The sequence below is a fragment of the Protopterus annectens genome, chromosome 2.part1 (assembly GCF_019279795.1).
Source record: "Protopterus annectens isolate FY-2018-M chromosome 2.part1, PAN1.0, whole genome shotgun sequence".
Taxonomy (NCBI): domain Eukaryota; kingdom Metazoa; phylum Chordata; order Ceratodontiformes; family Protopteridae; genus Protopterus; species Protopterus annectens.
The window spans coordinates 473,428,048-473,453,448 of NC_056729.1; the positions used below are offsets into that span (position 1 = coordinate 473,428,048).

A 25,401-nucleotide genomic window follows, 5' to 3' on the forward strand; every position below is an offset into this window, starting at 1 on the left:
TCCAGTAGAACCCTCCAAGCTTCCCTGCTGAGGAAAGAGCAACTCACTTGTGCTCTAAACAGTGTTCTCACACTTATCCATAACCTACTATACACCCACTGCCTTTGCTTCTCCAAGTCATGCTAGCCCACTAGTTATGCCAAAGTCCCGAGTCCAACTAGCCCACTTCCTTCCCAAATACCACATTCAGAAAAATCCTGCCACAATGGATGGGCAGTTTCCCATCATTTCTCCTACCATCTTGATTGATATGGGAGGCAATGTGGCAATTGCTTCATATATAAAATGGAATCTTGTTACAACAAGATTGCCAAATTTGCCACTGAAACCTCACATAGGTCCCATCATTGTGTATCTCTAAAACAGCTCAGTTGGCTAGAGCTACCCATTGTATTACTACTAAATCAAATCTCAACAGCACAAAAGCTCTACCACCTACCAGATACAATTCCAGCACTTCAGACCATTATTGAGCCTTACAGAACCACTAGAGAACTAAGATCTAGCAACCAAAATCTAATAAAAGTAATCAGACACAAAAATGAAGCAGGTAAATCCCTATATGCCTGCACAATAGCCCAGGCCTGAAATACACTTCCAAACCACATAACCTCCACAACCTCTCCAAAACAATTTAAACACCTTCTAAAAAAACACTACTCTAATAATTGGATATGCTCATGCTACTCCCCAGGTTATTCCAGACCATGGCAAATCACTAAGATCCCCACCAATATATATTTCATCCTACAAAGCATTGTAAAGTTCCTTGTAGAATTAACCTCTACTGGCCATATGAATGAAGAATTCTTCCTTACAAAACTGAATCCTAATAAACAGTAACCTCCTAATCTAAGACTACCTATCTCTCAAATTGTATCCTAACAATTAAACAACCAACTCTAGAACTTTTTCCTAGTAAACACCTGCTCTTTTGATGCCCTCCCTACTAAAAAAAAAAAAAAAAAAAGAAAAAAAAGATTACTTTTTGTATGACTGCCTACGTATGACCTATTGTGTAGACTAAGAATCTAGCAATCATTTTTATGTGACCTATGTATCATGTGATAATTAACTGTGTATGACTATTTGTTGCATAGAATCACACTGACAACTTGTAACTTTGACATTAACCTCTATTGATGCTTATTACATCTGTACCAAATTATTTAACCAACTTGAAAATTAACTAACTTGGAGCTTTTCTCCCCGGGCCTCCGCTGAAAGTGGACCTGCGTCCAGTCGGACTCTCCCGGTTAACAAATGTAAAATAAAAAATAAAAATAAAAAAATAAATATACTAACAACCATTTACGCTTAAAGCAAACTAACACCCTGTGTGAGAGATGCAAATACACTGTGGAATTGGAGTCAATTCTCTCACGTAAAAACACACTAGACATCAAACAGTTTGTCAGCACACACACTTCACCTCTCATGCAAACCTCACCTCATACAAAATAAGGTCATGACACACAAACCCACACATGCAGAGGTACTCACTAGCAGCCTAGAAAAAGAATAGAGACCTCCCAAACGTACACCATCCACACTCACCACTAAGCAAAAAGAAACCACTACACATATCAACACACACACACACACACACACAGTGTCTTAACAAACAAGCCCCTAAGGCAAAACACATCAGATGTCTTGGTCATAGGTGACTCCGTAGTGAGACACACAAATGTCCTCCTCACCAGACTGGACAAGGAGATGGTCATGGTCAGCTGCCATTCAGGTGCCAGGATCCAACAAATCATGCATGCAGTCAAGTCAGTCAGCAACAACTACCGTTATGACTCCGTCGTAGTCCATGTTGGCACAAATGACTTGAGACGTACCTCTCTGGACTATATGCAGAGACATGACAGAACTCTCTGATTTTGTGTCCCAGACATGTATATCCCTAGCCTTAAACAGTTTCCTACCCTCACCTACCCAGGATAAGGCCACAATATAAACAAAAAGTGATTGACTTCAACAATTGGCTTAGCTTCTGATGTCAGTCCAGGGGGATCCAGTATCTGTCAGCTTGGGAAGATATGGAAGACAGACCTCACTGCTTTGCTAGAGTTGGTCTACATCTGTCCCCCCTAGGCTTTCGGATACTGGCAAAGGCCCTTGCCTCCCTGATAGTGTGCCCTTTTAGGCAATGTCAAAACAACAAATTTTCCAGTGTAACAAAATCTAATCGAGACAAACTCAGTGTCGTGCTGCTTAATGCTAGGAGTTTAAACATGAAACTGCACTTCCTGAAAGCACTCCTCATGTTGGAGGATGCTGACATCTGTGCAGTTATCAAGACATGGTTCAAGGCTGCTGATAGCACCCTGACTGTGCAAGGCTACAATGCCTTCCACACGTTCAGACCTCAAAGTGAGCATGAAGGAAACAAAGGTGGACTTGTATCCATCTTCTTTAAGACTTAATACACTTCAAGACTGGTCAGACAGCATGATTCTCTCAAACTACTCCATGTCCACTTAACTGTTGAGAAATTACCATATCACATCATTGCTAGCTATAGATCCCCCACCTTGAACCAGGATAAGCACACTGCCTACCTCACTGTACAGGAATCCCTTGCCATACAGCCCAACACCTTAGTTATGGGAGATTTCAACCATCCTTCCATAGACTGGTGGACCTATCAGCAAAAACACACTTACGTAGAGGTTTTTGGACCTTGTTAACACAAATGCTCTGGAACAGATAGTCTACACCCCCACTGCAGGCTCTAATGTTCTGGACATAGTACTTACCAACATGGGGAGGGGGGGGGTCACTGTACATGTCCTTCTACTCAATGTTGCAGTATTCTTTACATATGAGAGTCCTCCACCCAATTGACCCAACGTCTGTCCAGCATACAACAGCTTTTAGCTATTGCAGGTACGTGGAACATCACACGTATATGCCGGCAACGTCAGCCATAAAAAGACATCTGCACATACATTTTTCAGAAATTTTTTGCCACCATTTAGAATGCTTGACCCGTATATCAGTCTGCTGCCAGCTTTCAGATAAGTGCCCCATTGGGGATTTATTTCTTTGCTACTGCCTTCTTTCCTTAGTACATGTCAGCCAGAAAGGGCAATTGTAGGTGTGGAAGGCAAATTCCACACAAGGACAGCCACAATCTTTGTCTTTTCTGTCTAGGCCCCAGTCATAACCACCATTCTTGTTCCATTTGTCAGGCCTTTCTCCCAAAAGCTGACTTTCAGCTTTGAAGCTTTACTTAGAGAATCAACAACTTGAAAGACTAACTAAAGACGTTCTGGAGTGTTCAGTGAGTCCTTTTGCTGAACCAACTTTGAAGAGGAAAGTCAGTAAACCTAGATCTGAATCCTCTTCAGCTGCGCCTTTATCCACCAACATATCCTTTGAGGTTAGTCCGGTTCATCAGCGGGTACCTCATCAGAAGCCGTTAAAGAATCCAACCTTGGCACATCCTCAAGATAGTGCAGATATCCATTTCGGATGGACAGGAACAATCATGGCTTATTATGCTTGAAAGTCCCAGGGAAGTATCTCTTATTCCAGTTATGGAACATATTCTGGAGTCAGCTGCAGAAGCCAGGTATACATCTAGTTCTTCCTCGATTCATCATGCAGAAATTCATGTTAAGAAAAAGCAGAAAACCAAACATTCTCAGGCTCCTTTCTCTCCACATCCTGACTGGGGTACATTTTATCAGGAGCTGATTAAGGCTTTGATGGTACTGAAGCCTTCCACTGCTGTTTCTGCTCCTTCTTTCACATCCCCTCCTGTTAAAAGTATTGGGGAACAAGAATTACATGATGATGAGGATTCCTTGGCATACTCTACACAAATTACTTCCCCTTTAGAATATGGTTCTCCAGAGAAAGAGTCCAGTGGAGTAGATTACCCAGTAGAAGAGACTTCTTTTTGGGGAGACCATTAACAAAATGAGAGAATTTTTCAAATGGGACTGCTCACAGATCTCAGAAGAGTAAAAAAGGTATTATGACCTTTTATAAATGGAAACTTCTTCTGGTGTGCCTTCTGTTTTGCCAGCATTTTTGGACACTTTTTCATCTACTTCTAAGACCCTGATTCACAGCCTCCTGCTCCTAAACAGCCAGACAGGTTCTACAAGGTGCCTGATGACTGCATATTCCTGTATACGCATCCTTCAGCTGACCCTGCTGTGTTATCCATTCCTTCAGACAAGTACTCTAGGGAGTAAACTTATGGAAAAACTTGGTAAGAAAGTTTATACTACTTACACTTTGGCTATCAGAGCTATAAACTATCAAATAAATGTCCAGATATTCATTGGCCCTACTTTCACAGGCCTCTCAAGCTCTTTCACAGCTTCCAGACTTTGACCTAAAAAGTCAGGTTATGTCTCTATTAGCAGCTTCTTCACAAGTGGCTCGACACTCATTTAAATGCAGTTATGATGCAGCTGAAGCATCCTCTACAGCAGCTGTTTCTGGCTCTGTCCTTAGAAGACACTGTTGGTTGAGGCTTCAACCTTTGCTAATTCACATCTAAGCAAAATTGATGGATGCACCTTTAGATAACTGCTCTTTTTTTGTTCTGTAGCTGCAGATGTATTTAACTCCTTACAAGAGAAGGGAAAGGAACTTCAAGATTTGAAGCACTTTTTTGTTTCTCCTGTTCTAAAATTCCACAGAAATGTTCCTGCTAAGACTTCCTTTGTTAGGAGACAGATATGCCCATCTTCCTCCTCCACTTCTTGTTCCAGATCTAAGAAAACTGCAAGAAAACCTTCACAGTCTGACTACTGGTTCTGGACCTTCATCCCAGCAGCCCTTTCCAACCAGGCCAAATACTCTGACTACCAACCTCTTCCAAGTCTTATTCCTGTATCTCTTCATCTATTCCTTTCCTTTCCAGCTTGGGCAAGTATCACTCAGGATTCTTGGGTTCTGTTATCCAACAAGGATATTTCATGACTTAGAAAAATCTTCCTCCTTTCATGGGTGTTCCACAGCCCCCTACAAACCAGTTAACTTTGTTTCCACAGGTTCTAAAGGAATTACTTTCTCAAGACACAATTCAGCATGTGCCAATGGACCAGAGAGGCAGGAGGTTTTACTCAAGAATGTTTCTTGTTCCCAGAAAGGACTGTCCTTGGAGACCAGTTCTGGACTTATCCCACTTAAGCACTTTCCTGAAAGTACCAAATTTCTGCATGCCGTCTTTACAGACTTTGTTTCCTTTGATTCCTCTTCAGTCTTGCATGGTTTCTCTAGACATCAAAGATGCCTAACTTCACATACCTATCCATCCTCTTTTCAGGAAATGTTTACGTTTCTCTGTGGCTTCTTTGCACTTCCAGTTCTCTGCCTTGCCTTTTGGACTTTCAACTGCCCCAATGGTATTCACAAAGTGCTTGGCCCATGTGATTGCTTTCCTCAGGATCAAGGGAATTCAGGTATACCCATACCTGGACAATCTTAGTTTTCTAGCTTCTCAATCAGAACAGTTGATTCAAAATCTGCAGTTTGCCATTTCTCTCCTGTAAAGTCTGTGGTTCAGCATAAATTTAAAAAATTCTTCTCTTTCCCCGTCACAAGATCACATCCTTTCTAGGGTGCAGGTTAAGAGCAGACCTCATGATGGCTTTTCTTCCACCAGAAAAAAATTCTGTCCCTCACTTCCTTCTTCGAAAAGCCTTCTGCCTCTTCCCTCCATTACAGCCAGGGAGTTTCTGAGACTTTTAGGATTTATGCCATCCACAATACCCATGCTGCCCCTTGCAAAACTCCACATGAGGAAATTTAAGTGGTACCTAAAATCAGTTTGGATGTAGCATGCTCACCCTCTTGAGTTTGTAATACCACTTCTTCCATACCAGAAATTCAAGCTGCTTTGGTGGATTCAACAATTTTCTCTGAATCCAGGACTTCCTATTCAACTGCCCCAGCCAACTCAAGAGTTGTTCACAAATGTCTCAGACATAGGCTGGTGGACAAGTTTTGCATCAAAGAAGATGCAGAGCCTATGGTCTCTTTCACAAAGAAAAGAGCATATCAACATGAAGGAAATGAGGGCTTTTATTGTAGCTGCACAGACTTTTCATTTTGTCTTTCATCCAGACGCTCTGAAGTTGTTTACAGACAACACCACAGTCATTTGGTATGTCAACAAGCAGGGGGCTGAAAAAGTCTTACCTTCTTTGCAGGTTAGCTTTTATGTCATGCAATATGGCAGTTCAGCACAATGTGAATTTCAAGCAGTTTACATCCCATCCTCCTAAAGCATTGTGGCAGACACACTAAGCAGGTCCATGACTCAGTCCCACCAATGGATACTTCACAGGGATGTGTTTCTGGACTTGGTCCATTGGTGGGGTACTCCTCTACTTGATCTTTTTGCCTCCCATCTGAACAGGCAACTTCCTGTATTTTGTACCCGAGTCCCACATCATCTGGCTTGGAAGGTGGATACCCTATTTTTCTCATGGAAGGGGATTTTTCTCTCTGCATTCCCCCCCCTTTCCTCTCATTCAAAATGTCCTGCTCAAAATTCAGCAAGACAAACCAAAAATCTTCCTGATGACTCCCTTTTGACCAAGACAGCATTGGTTCCCACTTCTGCATTTAGCCAAGGGCAGTCTTCACTCGTTACCTCACAGAATGGACCTTCTCACTGAGGACAAGGTTTCTCTACTTCATCCACATCTGTCAAGCTTACAACTGACTTTGTGGGTGATAAACTTTTGATTCCTTTCAGACATCTTTTCTCAGAGGATGTGCTTAAGGTTCTGCAGGAGGCCAGGAAACAGAGTACTAGAAAATCTTGTTATACAAATGGAACAGATTTTCAATTTGGTGTCCTCCTCGAAATCTGGATCCATTTTCAGTAGATGTTCCAGTGGTTCATTCTTACTTGTGTGAGTAACTTGAGTGGTTTGGCTTATTCTTCAGTAAAAGTTCACTTGTCAGCCATTTCTGCCTGTCTGCCATTATCTCTTTCTTTGGCTTCCAGATTGGAAGTAAAGCTTTTTCTTAAACGTGTCCTTCATATTAAGCCTCCCAGGAAACTAGTCCCATCTCCTTAGTATTTGAATTATGTCTTAGAGAAGCTTACTGTGGCCCCTTTTGAACCTGCATTCTCAGCTTCCTTAAAGTTTTGTACCTGGGAAATGGTTCTTTTGCTAGCTTTAACCTCTGCTAGGAGAGTTTCTGAGATTCAAGCCTTGATGGCCTCTCCACCTTTTCTTGTTTTTCACAAGGAGGTGATCTCTTTGTGTACTAATCCCTCTTTTATGCCCATGGTGATGAATTAATTGTCTCTTAATCAATCTGTTCAATTGCTCACTTTCTTCCCTTCTCCTTGATCTTTCAGTGAGAGGATTTTACATACTTTGGATGTGCATAGACAACTCAGATTTTATTTAGATAAGACTAAGGCTATGAGAAAGTCTGATCAGCTACTTGTTTCATTTCATCCCAGGGCTCTGATTTTGCCTGTCCCTAAACAGACAGTTTCTTCTTGGATTTCTAAGGCAGTTTAATTTTGTTATGACTTTCATGGTAGGACTCCTGTTCCTGTTAAGGCTCACTCCACTAGGTCTGTGGCATCCTCAGGTGCATTCTTTAGTCTTGGATACTAACACCATTTTACTACATGGTCTTCTGTTCATACTGTCACCAAATATTACAAGTTGGATAGCATTTCTAGATCTAGAACAGGTGCTAGAGCCATTCTCCATGGCTTTGTAGAAAGCTCCTCTGTTCCTTCCTCCTGCCAGGGTTCTTACTAAGCTTTGGTATTCTCCTATATGTAAAGAATACTGCAACATTGAATAGAAGGATGTAGAATAGTTGTGTAAAATCTTACCGCAACTACAGATGTTCTTCTGTTCTATGTTGCAGTATTCTATCTCTCCCTTCTTCCCCCTATACTTTGCTTTTTTTCTTGGATGCAGATTAATTATCCTTTGTTCTGGTGTTCCTACTGGGGCATTTCAATTCTTAGGATTGTACATGCAGATGTCCTTTTATGGCTAATGTTGCCAGCACATACATGAGGCACCCCATGTACCTGCAGTAGCTAAAAGCTGTTGTATGCTGGCCGGACGTCAAGTCAGTTGGGTGGAGGACTCCCATATGTAAAGAATACTGCAACATAGAAGAGATGGACATCTATGGTTATGGTAAGATTTTACACAACTATTTTTTCCCCATGCGTGATGCCCTCCTGGTTAGGTCAGACCACAAATCAGTCTCGTTGGAAGTAGCTACTGGAACTGACACCCTCACAGGAACAAAAATTATAAAAAACTTCACCAATGCTAACTACATCCTACTAAGCAATGGTATAAAATACTTCATACCACCTGCAATTGCAGACATCAGTGATCACTATGCAGAAATGTACGCAAATGCCCTGTACAAACACTTAAGTAACTGCATAATACCTAACTGAATCAAAACTAGGTCTTCCCATAAAAGCAAGACCCCACAATGGACTTCAAGTATAAACAGATTATATAACAATAGGGAGAAAGTGGTGTTCAAAAGTAAGAGGGGTTATCACTTTGCAGAGGAAGATTTCCCTCCTAAACCTAAACAAAAAAATCAGAGATCTTGTAAAGTCTTCTAAAGCAAGTTATGAAACTAAAATCTCGTCCCTAGTCAAGGATAATCATAAGGCATTCTTTAACTATGTCCGACTATCACCTGGTCTGGTGAAGTAGCTCTGGCTACGAAAGCGCTCACCATTGTCTGTACTTTGTGGATTAAAATTTAACTTTATCTTCACTTGCCTTAGTCTGGTACCTCCTATTTTTTTACATTGGATGTTATAACTCTGTTGTACCTAACCCTCATCAGACCACTAATAGAATATAATGCATCCTTTTGCATGTACCTCACCAGACACCTGCAGCAGCTGGAAGAGACTTCAGAGGTTTCTTACTAAGAAAATACAGAGACTCCAAGCCATGACCTCTGGACAGGCTGAAAGCCCTGTCACTTTACTCTGTATCTTATAGGCTGCTGAGAGGTGGCTTGTGCCTGGCCTGTAGGACAATTTCCATCCCTGCTTAAGGGCACAAGAGTCATTTGCTGTAGGAATCTCAGCCTAGCTTGTGACATTAACAGAATATGCTGGAGAGAGAGAGAGATGCCTCCCAGAAACTGCCACTTCTCTGGAATAGACTTCCTGTTTACATAAAACAGAGCTCTTTACTGACCCTATTCAAATGCAACCTAGGTAATTGTATGGGAGACTGCAAATTTGCCCCAGGGGTGGCACCCATGTCCCTCATGGACAGAGGTAGCCACTGTTGATCACTGTTCTGCAAACTACCCAAAAAGAACAAATGTGGATACTTGGGATTAACATGGCTAGGCTTGTAATAGCTGTAGGGCCACTGGCCTAGTAACCTGCTCTGAACCTATAAACTTATGATCCTTAGCATACTTTCTCTGCACCACTAAGCATAGAATTTAAAGTGCTTTTTAAAAAATCGTAAACAAATGGTCTTCTCCATGGAGCAAGTTACAAGGATGGCAGTACGGTGCATATTCCAATAGAAAGACCGTTCACGCAGCAACTGGACTTCTTTCTATTGGTATATGCTTGATTTACAACAGGCACACTAGTTTGGCTGTCCAGTCAGCGTGCTAATTTTTCAGTATTAATGGGCCTGTATTTTATAATTGTTATTAACAAATGTAATAATCACAGGTCTCATAACAATCTTTAATTCTTATCATAATACCTCCACCTAATTTGTTAGAATGTCTGAAAGAGAAAAAAACATGTACACTCTGACAGAATGGGTGTCCCGTTATAACTCTTTAACCATGTTTCACAAACAATAACTGCATCAGTCTTAGGTGAACATAGCAAATTTTCCAGTAAAAGAACTTTTTTACTAATGTCAGGCATTAACAGATAAATCAAAATTCCTGTATGTGAACTGTTAATTTTTTATCAAGCAGAAATCCTATATTATTTAAATATTGCAGTATATCTGTTGCAGAAAACTTCTCTTAAAACTATGGCATATCTAGTGCATCCCCCCATGGACGTCTGGAGTGTAACATTGCTGATATGCACACACAGCTCAAGCTTTCCTCTTCATTGGGCTTGATTATCCATATAGCTCCTTTGTGTCTTGTACCCTCTCCATATTATGTGTATAGTCACTGAGGTTACCTTTTCTTATTTTTTGTTTCCTTATTAGTCAGGGTCTGTAGCACATTTGTGTGCTTAGGTGCTCCTTTTAATGCTGCAGATGACTTTGTTGCAGTCCTGTGTTTTAGAAGCCATCTCTTGTTGCAAGAGTGAAAGGGTTCTGGCCTTTGATGGATGTCAGTCATTTTGTAGCCTTGTAACACCTTGCTGTAAAATACTGCTTTCTTTTCTTCCTCTGTACAACAGTCCCTCCATTGTCCAATTTTTTTCCACATTTACATCTCCTTTTTCACAGACTAAAATCCTAATGTTTTGCTGTGTTCTTCCATTTACTTAAAAAAAAAAAAAAAAAAGTTAAATTCTGCTTGAACTATGGTTGTATTGCAGACTTCAAATTCGATATACTGTCTCCAGGGAAGCATATTATAGATTAAATTTTGTATTACTTAGTGTGCAGTGAATACTTTTCACTGTTTCACATTATCTGTTTAGTTGAAAAAAGATTATACTGTTGTATTTTAAGTCAAGTAATCTACAGTTTGTGTCTGCATTTACTTACAAATGCTTGGTCTAAAACAGATGAAAAAAATATGCAGTAGCAAACATGTTTTTTTGCTTTTTTCCCCCCAAGATTGCATGAAGAAGAGAAGTCCTTCAAAGCTCTCACTTCCAAGATGGATTCTGATAATATTACTACTGATGAGCCATGTGCACCATTATCAGAAACACTTATTGGTCAGATGGAACTCAGTTCAGAAGCACCTTGTAAGAGAAGCGTCAATGGAAAAACACTAATTGAAAAAATGTTTGGTGGGAAACTGCAGACTAGGATCTGTTGCTTAAATTGTGCAAGCAATTCATATAAGGAGGAAGTTTTTACAGACCTTTCACTAGCTTTCTGTCCTTGTTCCAGTAATGTCTTTGTCAAGCCAACTTCATCTTCTATTAAGGACGAAAACAAATGTACTGTCCACATAAGCACTAAAGAAAAAAGAGTTTGCACTAAAACACATGCACATCTTACACATAGCAATCAAGTACAAGAGGCAGATTGCAAAACAGAAGCTGTGGAAGGAATCCTTCAAGAGTTGCCTTCTGAATCCAGTTGTTTGCATACCTCAGAAATAAGTAATCATCATTTGGTTCCTGGCAGTAACTCTGTGATGGAGACATCTGAAGATAGAAGGGCATTGTCTGTTACTGACCTAATAGACTACTTTTTAGCACCGGAGATTCTTGATGGAGATAATAGATACTACTGTGAAAACTGCGCATCACTGCAAATTGCAGAAAAGACTATGGAGATCATTGAAGAGCCAGAATACCTAATACTCACTCTTTTGAGGTTTTCATATGATCCCAACTCCCATGTGAGGCATAAAATTCTTGACAATGTGTCCATTCCTCAAGTTCTGCAACTTCCAATCCATAAGTTATCAGCTACCTTGCTAGATGTCATGCCTGATGGCCATTCCTCAGACCATGACACTTCAGGAAGTGATGGGAATCATGCAAAGAAACTGAAACACTCCGAAGAAGGGAATTGCATTTTTCAAGTACCATATATTCTCTGCTCAGTTGTTGTACATTCTGGTATGTCTTCAGAAAGTGGACACTATTATTCATATGCTAGAAATGTCGCCAATTCTAGCTCCTTAAACCACCTGTGTCCTTCTGATGAAGCTCACACTTCATCTCATTCCCAAGACATGCAATTGAGTCGGGGCACAGCAAATTCGGTGGTCATGCAGGACCTAAGTGAAATGACAAAGGAGTGGTTTCTTTTCAATGATAGCAGAGTGACTTTCACTTCATTTCAGTCTGTACAGAATATCACAAATAGGTTTCCCAAAGATACAGCATATGTATTGTTTTATAAAAAACAAGATAACTACAGCAGCTTCAGTGCAAGGTCAGCAAACACACTATGGGTAAATGGAGACCCCCCTCTGCAGAAAGAACTAATGGATGCAATCACAAGTGACAACAAACTGTATTTACAGGTAAAATTCTGTTTCTTGGCTGGTGTTTGTTGATCTGTACAAAACTTTGTGGCATGATGAAGGTGTGTCACTTTGCACACTTCAGGTACCTGTTTAAGAAAATCACATGTTGACATCAGAACTTTTTTTTTTTTAATTAAACCTGTTGGGCTTTAGGTGCTTTTAGGAATTATTTTATTCTGAAAATAAGCTGGTGTATCTAGAAACTTTGTTGCGTTATTTTCCCTTGCTAAGTAGAAAAAAAAAGCATTCTCTCCACGTTGGTCGCTCTATGACAAATGTGTTTATATTTCTTAATCTCATCTCGTATTGCCTTTCTTGGAAGTGAGTTCATTGTTTGCACAGAGATCAGTAGAAACAGTTTTGTTGAGTGTATCTACAGTTTTGAGATTATTTATAAAATAAAAGAAGATACATTCAGTATTTTAGATGACACTGTCAAGTATTTTTAACAGAGCATGCATTTTACTTCAGTGAGAAAATGGGCAAATTAAAACACCCAGAAACAGTAGTAGTCTTAGAGAAGGCATTTACTCATAACATACAACGATCCTTTGTGGCCGTCAGTGAACAGGGTATACTTTTATCAAAATATTTTATTTTCAGTAGAGGAAGCTCTTGCAAATCTTTTTCAGCATTATTCATGGGCTCCTTGAATAATGTCATGAGTACCTTCTAGATACATCAGTCTTTCTTACTGATTGATCAGAACAAATGTTAAACATTTTTTTTGAGTTTCTTGTTAGTTGTTGCCTAACATTGCAGTAGTGTTTCTCAGTTCATTATTTTCTTAATTTAAGTCTGACATTTCATTGAGTTCTAATTCCTGTAATCGTTTATTTTTCTCAAGGTTGTGATGTAAAGGCAAAAAGCCCTTTCAGAACCCCAGTACTGCTGGTCATTAAGGTTGATGTTCTGCACTGAAGATTGTAAGCTAGAGCAGATGCAGTCAAGATGATGCTGAGGCATGCAAGGTTATAAATCACTTAGTCAAGCATGCTATTCAGTATCAGGGTTGTCTGAGTCCCTGACTCTTGCAGAAGGTTTTATTTCTGTTGTGAAAGGTTTTGGATTTATTCAGGTAGTTATTTCTTGTCACTCCAAGCGTGACCTCTTGTACATAGTGTTTCAGTTTAGTGTGGCCACCTTGAACCTGGGGGTGGAGCTATTCTCCTATCAAATCACCAGCTGGGTTCACTAAAGCCTTCCATCCCTTCTTATTTCTGCAGATGTTGATCAGGTCAAGAGGAGGAATTTGTGTAACATCGCTGATACTGATCAGTCCCCAGGTTCTCAACCTGTTTCTGTCAGATTGCAGTGCTGATGACCCTGTCCTGCTGATAGCAGAGTATGACATCTCTTCGGCCACAGCTTACGCTCAGTTACCTCATTTCCATGCTTGGCTTGTCTTTGGATTGTACAAGGCATGGTGTGGCTGTGAATACCACTCCCAGAGCAGGGAAGGATGAAGACGAGAGCTCATCTATGCAAACTTGTTTCTCAGAAGAGAAATTGGTATTGTATCTTCATTGTAATAGGAGCTCCCAGAATAAGGCCTGTTGTTTGTCAAAGGAGAACTCTGCTGTGCAAAACTGACTGGTTAAGCTCTTCTGAGTTGTCAGCAGGTTATGCAGTCCATTTTTTATAATTACTCAGAAGGTCTTTATTGCACCTGATTATAGATTAGTTACTTAATTTTTTGCAGACTGGACTCCAGCATTCCTGAGATAGCACAGTGGGCCTGCAGTTTGTCTGGACTGAGATACTATATATTTAACATGATACCATTTGAAGTTGTTGCCTTTACAGAGTTGATTCAGTTTCCTCCAAGTCTGTGCCCCTCTAGTTGCAAGCAGAGGTTCTTTGTTTTTATAAAAGCTTATGTAGTCCTTGCAGCACATACCACCCTAAATTCCTCTTAGCTGATGCAGCTGTTATAGTAGGACCACATTTTTAAGAAAGGAATTTCAGCAGCACTGTGCATACTATCTCAAAAGCAGACTTTGTCAGTTTCCAGACTGAAGTTCGTGTTCTAAAGAGGAACCAGAGCCTTCTTCATCAGAGTCAAATACCAAGCTCCCCTACAAAAAGAATTTCATTTCCATTTTGGAGGCCAGAGGCTGGTCTCAAGGAAAGCATATTGATAACACAGGATAAGTTCTTGGGAAGGTGCACCTTGAACAGGCCACATCCATCATACAAGTTAGAGGATCTCTTCCATTTTAACAGTTAAGGCTTTCCAGTAAAAGGCCTCCTTGCTTCCTTATTAATGTAACACCTGTGGTACAGAAACATTCTGGACTAAAAGACATCTTTGACATCTAAGAGAGGAAATGGTTGTGCATCCAGTGTCATATGTGACACTCTGCCTTGCTGCTGACTAAGAAAGTCCTCTCCCTGTGAGAGGGAACTCCAAAACCTGTCTTGTCATTTCTTTTGCATAATACAGTGTGTAATCACCATATGTATATATCTGTGTCTATATTTATATGAATAAATGCAAGGTTAGGCCTTCTTCATTAGGTGACTGTTTTTCCTCATCAGGGGTACACATGTATCCAGTAGAATGTTTCATGATGTCACATGCCAGACTAGGATGGTGTTTACAGCCTTTGCACTACATGATTTGAATCTCATTCACTCGAAGCACAAATTGTAAGACAGGAAAACAGAACCACCCAGAATGTAATTTTACGTATTTGCCTGTCTCACAGAAAGATCCTGTTGTAACCATAGAAAGGTAAGGCCATCCAGATACAGGGAGATATGAGAGAATAATAAGCATTCACTTTTTAAGGCCTCACCTTCTCCTAGATCAGCTGATATGGTGAGTATATATCTGTCATTACAGAGACCACCTTCAGTGTGCAACTCCTGGGGAGAATCCTAAGCAGTGAATAATGTTGAAACCTTCCATGAGGTAGAAACTACTGGAAGAGCATATGCTTATAAGGCAGGGTCATGAAATACCAAGGTGCCAAAAAGACTTAACTCCTGGAGTCGTAGCCTGCAATTAATGTTTGATGTAGGTGTAAGCTACTGACCAGGTTACCACAGCACAGTTATTTTGAGTAGAGGCATTTTTGAAATGAGGACTAGAACCAACACCCCCTAGTGGAGTACTTTGTGATAGGAACCTTTTTACTATGTGGTTCACCACCTGAATATGAAACACAGTACAGCTATCAGTCCATTAGGAAAGGATTTGTTTAGCAACTGCCAACTCCTTTCTGCCTGGAAGAGAAGAGATGAGGTACTGCTGTATCTTTCTGAATTTATAAATGGTCTTCAGGTAGAATGTGAGTTGGTATTGTATATCCATTGTATGACGCACAGGAAACACTCCAGGTGCAGTTAACTGTTGACAGGACCCCTATTCAAATCATAGCTAGTGATAGGCCCCCAATTTCTACTCAAGATGCCCACTCCACCTATCTGAACCTCTTTGAATCCTTCAAGATTCAACCCTTTACCCTGATCCTGGGCGACTTTAACTATCCAACCACAGATTGGAAGAATTACTCATGCCAAAACACGAATGACCAAAGATTCCTTGATTTTGTCAATGCAAATGCCTTGGACCAGCTGGTCAACACCCCCACAAGATGTGATAATATGTTGGACTTGGTATTAACCAACATGACTTAACACTGCAGCATCCATACAGTGTCATCCTCCCTAGTAAGATCCGACAACAAAGCGGTCACTTTCAAAGTCACCATCACCCCTGAACCCCCCCCCAGCTAGGGTCAATCAAAAGAACTTCTGCAAAGCTGATTACAACCTTCTGAGGGAAGGTATCAGCAGCTTCACAGCCCCCTCTCCCTACATAGGAACTGGCACACATGTCCAAACCTACACCAAAGTACTATACAAGCATTTAAATAGCTGCATGGAGTCAGGAATACCAGACAGGAAAAATCCTCCTCCTCAAGGAAGAGTAAACCTGTCTGGTGGACATCTGCAATAAATAAACTCTATAATAAAAGGGCCAAGAAGCAGCAGGAGCAAGTGCCTAATTGGAAGCAATCTCTCCTTAGCCTGAATAAGCAAATAAGAGCACTAGTGAAATCCTCCAAAGCAAACTTCAAGTCCAAACTGGCCACATCACATATGTCCGCAGTCTCAAAGGAAGCACTCAGATCAACTCAGAACTGGTGGTCAAGGACACCGCATTCACAAATGCCGTAGATATAGCCAACCTGCTGACTGACAAGTTCACTGAGAACTTCACCCCTCTGTCCCCCATTAGTAAATCAGGACATCCCCAGCACTTTACCCCCTCTCCTTATCGCTAGGAAGCAAGTCATCACTGCCCTCTCAAAGGCAAAAAATACAGCCTCCTTGGGGCCCGATAGCATCCCAGAATGCATCCTACATGAACTCGGGCAAGAACTTGCAGCACCATTAGGCACCGTATTCAGCTAAAGCCTGAGTACCGACTTCATCCCAGCAGAGTGGAGGACAGCCACTGGTCATCCCTTTTGTACAAAGGTGGAGCATCCACCGATCCAGGAAATTATAGACCCGTCAGCCTAACTATCCTGATCTGCAAGGCCATGGACCTCATTAACAAGGGCATTGGCAACCTCCGAACACTCAATCCCACACAGTTTGGGTTCGTCAAGGGGAGGTCATGCCTGTTAAATTTGGTTGACTTCTTTGAGACAGTCACCAAAGGCATGGACGAGGAGAAGACTGTGCACATCACCTACCTTGACCTGGCCAAAGCCTTCAGTACTATTCCCCACTTGGGAATAATAGATAAACTCTCTCAACTAGGCATCAATCTGTATGTTACCACATGGGTAGCAAACTGGCTCACTGATAGAACCCACCTAGTCAAAATAGGGGAAGAAACTTCAAGCAGTAGACCCGTAACGAGTGGTGTACTCCAGGGGTCAGTCTTGCGGCCTTTGTTGTTTGGGATATGCTTTACTAAGGTGCAGGCCAAAACTAGTGGGCTATGGCTGACCAGGTTTTTAGATGACTACAAGCTGGGTGCCGTCATAAATTCCCCTAGTGACGTGGACATCCTCCAAGAAACTCCCACCAAAACAATTGACTGGTGCCAGAAACATGACCTCAAACTGAATGCCAAAAAATGCATCATCATCATCCCCTTTGGGGAGAGTGACATCCCCACAAATTATCACATTAATAACAAGGTCCTAAGCAGTCAGTCAGTCATGAGGGACTTGGGCACCCAGGTGGGACTTGGGCACCCAGGTTGATAGCAAACTGACTTTTGACCACCATATTGCCTCCGTTGTACAGGAAGCTTTCTACATGGCCCACCTCATTAGTAAGGGTATCTCATCCAGAGACAAGGAGGTCATGACATCCCTGTATTTTTCCCTTATAAGATCCATTATTGAGTACAGTGCCCCTTTTGACATGTACCTCACAAAGCACATGCAGCAGCTGGAGAGACCATAGAGGTTCCTCACTAGGAGAATCCAGTGCCTCAAACATCTACCCTACACAGATAGGCTAAAAGCCCTATCCCTCTACTCAGTCTCATACAGACTCCTCAGAGGTAACCTCTCTCTGGCATACAAAGCAATCTCAGACGTTTATTGTTATATTTCCAGCCATGATGATACTGCTGAATATCCACAGCTCTAGCTCCACTCAATTAACCTGCACGCACGACTTCAACGTGGTCTGTGATATCAATTGGATTTGTTGGCGGGACAGATTTGTGTCCCAGGGACTTTCTGTTCTGTGGAATAGACTCCCTGTCCACATCAAGCAGAGTACTTCATTAACCCTTTTTAAGTGCAACCTGAGTAACTGGATGGGGAATAGAAAATACACCCCTGAGATTCCACCTGTGTCCCTGCTGGACAGGGCCATCGGGTACTAACTTGTCGGAACATGGGCTAAATTCTTGGCTAGGCTTGTAAGGGCCTCAGGGCCAATAGCCAAGTGACTTCCTGTGATCCTATGAAGAGATGCGTCTCCCTCACTCCCCCGGATTGTTACTGTGCAAAGAAAATGGGAAGGTGAATTAATTGACTGAAAGAAACATCTGAAAGCATTTTCAGGAGAAAATAATGGATTAGTGTTAGGGGACACCATTCCATATGAAAGAGCAAATTGGACTCCCTTTCAGGTAAGGCCTGTGGCTGAAACCTGAAGTAAAATCCACCACGAAAAGCATATTCCAAGAAACGGTGCATAGCCTCTGAAGTAGCTGGTTCCAGTGGACTATAAGCAAGCCTGGTAAATATGATGTTCAAGACTTAAGGAAGAAAAGCATTCCTCAGAGTTCTAAGGCACTGCTATACCAGCCAATGTTGGGCAGCAGTTTTGCTGTACAAACAGTAGATATAAAAAGTGTACACACCCCTGTTAAAATGCCAGTTTTTTGTGATATAAAAAATGAGACCACAGTAAATCATTTCAAACTTTTCCCACCTTTAATGTCACCTATAATCTGTACAATTTAATTGAAAAACAAATCTGTTAGGGGAAAAAAAATAAAAAATAAAAAAACATACAATATGCTGGTTGCATAAGTGTGCTCACCCTTAAACTAATACCTGATGTTGGCTGTCCAGGTTGAAATAAAAGTAAATCCCTTCTTAAAAAGAATAATATGCCTCAGTAATTCTGACTTCAATAAAATTATAAATACACCCCTCTGTTGTTGTGAACCTGAGGAAAATCAATGTCAAGATTCATTTACCTTTCTGAGGACAGGAATGTTGTATATATAATTATTTGGCAAGTCATTTCCCACGTTTGTTGTTATATTTCCAGCCATCTGTATCATCTGTCCGAAGTCTGCTGTTCCTGCTAGTTTGTTTTTGTTTGGCTGGTCTCTCCAACCTCCTTACTGTTTGGTACCCTAAAAATTTTACATTTTCATCACAATTACAGTGTGACACAAGCTGAAATGTGTCCATGGAATGCAGGGATTCACATTGTATATGATTACCATCACTGTATCTTCTGGAAGCTCCCAGGGGATGAGTATTCTTGTTTCACCTACTAACCACATGTCCAAAGGATCCTTTACCATGGGGAGAATATTCTTTTTGGTCCTCCTCCAACTTCCTTGCCTTATGCTTTTTGTTGATATTCAACTGTTTGTTGATTTTTGTAGGAAAAAATGTTGTCATACTCCTTATGTGTTGGGAACATCAGATCATCCTTAATTGGTTTATTTCGTTTTTCAAACTCCTAAGTTGATACATTCCAAGAAAAATGTATTCTCCATCTGTAATGACTTAAACATTAAAATTTTAATTGTTTAAGTTGTTTTTTGACAGGTAAACCATCACAATCCTTCACTTGTTGTCCAAGAGTTGAGTACATTATCCAAGAGAATTCAAACTGAAATTAAAAGTCACCTGCCCATAGTTAGATTTCTTTTTTCAGATGAGTAGTGGTCTTTTGTGATTCATATGAACCTCAACTCTGTACAACATCAGCAAGTGTTCCTCTGTAAAATAATGCATAGACTGCCACTGTTATTACCGTGATATTCTAGGCAGCCAGGAGCTGAACTAGCATACTGCGATAATTGCATGATGAGATCAGTTAAATCAAGTAGTAAGCCAGTACTAGAAACATTCTCCCACAACAAATTTTTGCATGGAATCCTACAACAAGGTTGGGATGAAGCGACACCACCAAAACTGAAGACCATAAAAAAACATACTATGTCCAAATCATGGGATTGTGTGAATCCAAAACAAATACCAAAATGAAAAAACTTAGTACAAAACACCCCAGGAACAGGAATTTATTATCACGGTAAGTACTTCTGTAAATAGGATGTCATTAGAATAAAACATTTACAAAAAAACATCTTAATGTGTTAATAAATTCCTGCAGTATTTTGTACTAAGTTTTTGGTTCAAGTGACATGAGATCAATGGCTTCTACATGTGTGTCCTGCAGCTTCCTAATTTTAAGGCTGCTGTTGAAAGAAAAGACAGGAATGTCTCCCCTATAGTTTACACTTCTGTGAGTCGTATTGATCCACCAGTCTCCTACTTTCTCTTCATTGCAACCTTTTAATCCAGCAAGAGTGCAGAGTGTTGTCTTCCACTCCAGGTTCTCTCAGAATGGTGGCATGGAAAATCTCAGAGGAACTGTTGTTCTTTCTCAAAGAAGCCAAGATGTTTGCCCCTGCAAATGTATCTACCTGGAAGACTGTTTATTCTAGTGAAAATATAACTGATTTAGTTCCAATTTCTAAATTATAGCATTCAAATCTGGCCATGCTACCCAGAAATATTAAAAAGATACTGGTCCCATATGTTATGAGTGTGTGTGTGCGTGGGGGGGGGGCTGTATAAACTTGGGCATGAGTGGTCCAGCATTTATAAGCTTCATCTAATACAGACATTGGTGTCAGACCAGGGGTAAATTTACAATTCGCCATCCACTGATCCAAGTTTCACTTAAGTAAGTTTAGGGAAGTACTTTGCTTTATGTGAATAGAAAGCCTGCGGCCTCTGGTTCATAGGTTCATAGGTTAGTACTAGGCTATCAGCCCTAGGGCCTATACAAGCCTAGCCATAACAATTCCCTGACTATTTCTTCCCACATTATTTACTTTCCTGGACCCCTGTCTAGCAGGGCGACTGACGTGATCCCTGGGGTGAATTTCCTTTCTCCCATCCAATCGTCAAGGTTCCTCTTGAAGAGGTCCAAAGAGGCACTCTGCTTGACATGTATGAGCAATCTATTCCAGAGTCTGGGGACTCTCTGGGTCAGGAACCTATCCCTCCAACATGTTTTGTTTATTGTGATGACAAGGTTTAGATCCCTGGAGCGTGTAGCTCTGAGGGATTGGGATTTCTTTAAGTGTAGCATGTCCAACAGCTCTGGGTTTGACATGGCCTTGTATGTTAAGCAGAGATCGCCTCTGAGTAGACGATATGCGACAGAGTATAGCTGGAGTTTTTTAAGGCGGTCCGCATAGGGCATCTGCTTTAGGCCTGTGATTCTTTTAGTGAGGTATTTCTGAGGCCTTTCCAGTTGTTGCAGATGTCTTGAGAGGTACATACCAAATGGGGCATTGTATTCTATAATGGGTCTAATGAGGGATGAGTACAGTGGGACAATGACCTCCTTTTTTCTGGATGAAAAGCCCTTCGTGATGAGGTGTGCCACATAGAAGGATTTCCTGACTGTTGTGGCGATGTGGTTATCAAAGGTGAGACCATTGTCCACCAGTGTCCCTAAGTCTCTTATCACACTTTCTGTGTTTAGTGTACTGCCACCTATATGGTAATTCATGGATACATGTTTTTCCCAAAGGATAACAATACATTTCTTGGCATTGAGCTTGAGCCCATGGCTCTGGCACCAAGCATCTGTTTCTGTAAGGCCCTTTTGTAGAGTATCCACATCATTTGGGATTCAATAATGGCTCCCAGTTTGCAGTCATCTGCAAACTTTGTCAGCCAGAGTCCCTTAGTGTTGACCTGTACTTCAGAGAAGTAGATGCCAAACAAGAGCGGCCCCAGGACTGAACCCTGAGGTACTCCACTTGTCACTTGTCTGGAGCTGGATTTGGAGTCGGCTACTTTTACAGTGTGGGTTCTATCAGTAAGCCATTTAGCAACCCATTGGGTGACATAGGGATTAATGCCCAACTTAGTAAGTTTATCTATGATTCCAGAGTGGGGGATGGTGTCAAAGGCTTTGGCAAGGTCTAGATAGGCTGTGTGGACCACCTTACCCTTGTCCATGGCTCTGGAGACTGATTCAAAGAAATCAATCAGGTTCAGGAGACAAGATCGGCCCTTCACAAACCCAAACTGGGTGGGGTCCAGTGTTTGAAGGTTGCCAATGTCTTTGTTTATAAGTTCCATGATAATACGCTCCATGGCCTTGCAGATGAGGCTTGTCAGACTGATGGGACGGTAGTTTCCGGGATCCAAGGTGGATCCCCCCTTGTGGATTGGGATAACTATAGATGATGTCCTTCATGGATGCATCTGCAGTCATAACAACTGGGTTGTCCTGTCAGGCAGCCCTTCGGTCGGCCGGATTCCAAAGTCCGGTCCGCCGCTGATGTCGCACTTCACCCGACGTCATCTCTGCTGGTCTTCGGGTATAAAGGCATCAGCCGACGCCATTTTCTTCAGTCTTTCTTGCCGCGTGGCTCAAGCAGAAGCTGTTCAAGTGCCGGTCGGTCAGATCCAGAGATTACTACTACCAATACCTTCAAGACTTCTAAAGCTGGCACTTGCTAGACTCTTTCTTGCCTCAGCCGATGTCAGAAAAAGTCAATAACTGTTTAACTTGTGGAAACAAATACCTCATAAAGATTTCCACTCTTACTGTTTGCCTTGTTTAGGCCCAGACCATTTACATAGCAGCCTGTTCGCCTGTGCTTCTTTCAACCGACGAACGCTTAGACGCGGTCGGAGTTTGCTGAACAGTTTTTCGCCTGAATTTTGCGTACATTATGCCGTCGGATCCTCCGACTACCCAAATTGTTAAAACGCAAAGAAAAGACCGACACTTCAGTCCGCGGTTTCGGGTGAAACCATGGTTAAAACCGCGAGTGTCTCGGTTTCGCCGAAACCGAGAAAACTGCTCAGAGTACAGCCGAATCAATGACTACTACTGAGGTTCCCGGTTACCTTACTTGAATCGGCCTCAGAAATTTTACCTACTACAGTGGTTATTAGTGACTTATCAGACACCATCCCTTTGGATGTCTCTACCCCAGCACGTGGTGCTGCTAGGCCTCCTGCAGCCATGTCTATTAAGGCCTTCGCCAGGGCTAAAGCAGCCAAATCTACTAAGTCAGTGCCTGTTAAACCCCCTCAACCAGGCCCACTTCTAGTTCACAAATGCTTACTCTGGCAGAAGATTTAATATCCTTAATTAGGGATCTCAATCTCACTCAGACAGGGCCTCTCAGCCCCAGAAAAGAGACCTAGAGCAGAGCCCCACGAGCCTGTGTCCTCTGATGATTCTGCGGAAGACTCAGATATTACAGACCAGCCAGAGGCTCCTTTCTCCAATTTTGAGGACTCAGATGCTGAAGAATCCATTCCAGCTGCTTCCCACCAGAAGAATTCTCCTTTGGGGAAACCTTACATGCCATGAGAGAACAATTCCAATGGCAGGAACAGGATTTTTCAGACTCCAGAAAAAGACTTAGGACTTTTTCTGCACCTACCACAACACAGGCCCTTAGCTATACCTCCTGTCCTCTCTGTTGTGGACGATGCATTTACTGATGTTTGCACTGCACCAGATTCTTTACCTCCAGCACCTGCCAAACCAGATAGATTTTACAGGGTGCCAGACACTCATCATCACCTATACAAGGCCCCTCTTGCAGACCCGAAACTATATCCCAGGGCCCTAAGGCAGTAGCCTCAACCACGGCAAGAAACCCTATTCCTCCTGAAAGGGAAGCCAGGTCTGTAGAGAGATGGGGCAAAAGGTTTACACCTCTGCTACTCTCTCAGCTAGAGCTTTAAACTGTCAGTTTCACATGATACAATACCAAGAGTTTATGCTTGATCAGTTAACTAAAAAGCTATCCTCTGATGACTCTATAGATAAGAAAAATCTATTAGAAATGGTAAATAACATACAACAGGTTAGTAACCATTCCTTAAAATGTGGCTATGATGCACTGGGAGGCTTCATTTAGATCAGCCATGACTGGCACAGTGATAAGAAGACATGCATGGCTGAAGGAACAAGTTTTACCGGATCATGTTAAAGCTAAGTTATTAGATGCTCCTATGGATAAGACCAGTTTGTTTGGTACACCTGCCCAGCAGGTAATGAAGAAAATGGAAGAAAAGGCAAAATCTGTACAAACGGTTAAAGATTTCTTGCAGGTTCAGCCCCCAAGATTTAGCAGGAACTGGCCTGCCAAAAATTGGTCCTTTCCTGACTCCACAAGATCCCAAAGGGGCAGGAATAGACGTTCCAGAGGCAGAAATCAATCCAGAGGGGGTGCCTATAGAGGACGACAGTGGCAAGGTAATAACAGAGACACAGGCACTGCCACTACCACTACAACAGGACAATCACAGTGACTTGATTCTGACTCCGCCTACCAGGGAACAAATAGCAGCACCCTTAGGTGGAAAATTAACCTTATTTTCAAAGAACTGGCACTATATCACAAAAGACAAGTGGATTTTGCAAACCATAGACCAAGGTTACCGGTTCCACTTCCACACTATACCAGTCAAAAGAGGAATGCCAAACCTACCTCCAAATCAAAAAACAGAAGCTCTACAGCAGATAATGCAATTAACAAAGATGAGAGCTGTGAAAGAGTACCAATAACAGAGCAAGGCAAAGGATTCTACTCAAGACTATTCCTAGTTCCAAGAAAGGAAAAAGTTGGAGACCTATTCTCGATCTGTCCACCTTAAACACATACATCATTGTCCCAAAATTCAAGATGCTGACCCCACAGCAACTTCTTCCCATGCTGGGCAAGGAGTGTTGGCTGGTAACTCTAGATCTCAAGGAGGCATACCTGCACGTCCCCATTCGACCAATTTGCAGAAGATACCTCAGATTTCTTGCAGGATCAGAGCACTATCAATTCTCAGCATTGCCCTTTGGCTTATCTACTGTGCCCAGAGTATTCACAAAATGCCTGGCATCAGTAATCGCCCACTGCAGACTACATAGGAATCCAAATTTATCCATACCTGGACGACTGCCTGCTACAAGGGGACAACAAAAGCAAGCTGACAACAGATTTACAAAGGGTCATTTACTTGCTACAAGCACTGGGATACACAGTCAATTTGCAAAAATCAAGGCTGATTCCATCCCAAACAAGGACATTCTTGCTGAATTGGACACAGTAAAACAAATGGCATTCCTAACTGCAGAGAAACAAAAAGATCTCCCTCTTTACTTCTTGGCACTAACAAACCACAGCAAGCTAACAGCAAGAAAAGTTCTGCAGGCCTTGGGCTTCATGGCATCATGCATAATCTTGGTTCCACATGCCAGACTGCATATGAGAAAACTACAGTGGTACCTAAAGAATTTATGGTCCCAACACAGGCACAGCCTAGAAGCAGAAATTCCACTAATTCCATGCCTAAAACAGGAGTTCCTATGGTGGGCTCAAGCATGCCAGTCAAACCCAGGCTTACCCTTTCACAAATTTCAAGCAAGCCAAACCATCACAACAGACGCCTCAGACCTAGGATGGGGGGCTCACATGCTGGACAAATGCAAGGATTGTGGACGAGGACCAGCTTCACCTGCACATCA

The 25,401-nt window shown here is 41.8% G+C and overlaps 1 protein-coding gene across 1 annotated transcript in view; it reads left to right on the forward strand.

Moving 5' to 3' along the window:
* The window catches only part of USP38 (ubiquitin specific peptidase 38), a 534,729-nt gene that overhangs the window by 417,167 nt on the left and 92,161 nt on the right, over positions 1-25,401 (forward strand). Inside the window, exon 9 of the mRNA XM_044062265.1 lies at positions 10,785-12,156. Within this exon, the coding sequence (XP_043918200.1) occupies positions 10,785-12,156 (1,372 nt within the window). The remainder of the gene's footprint in view (positions 1-10,784; positions 12,157-25,401) is intronic.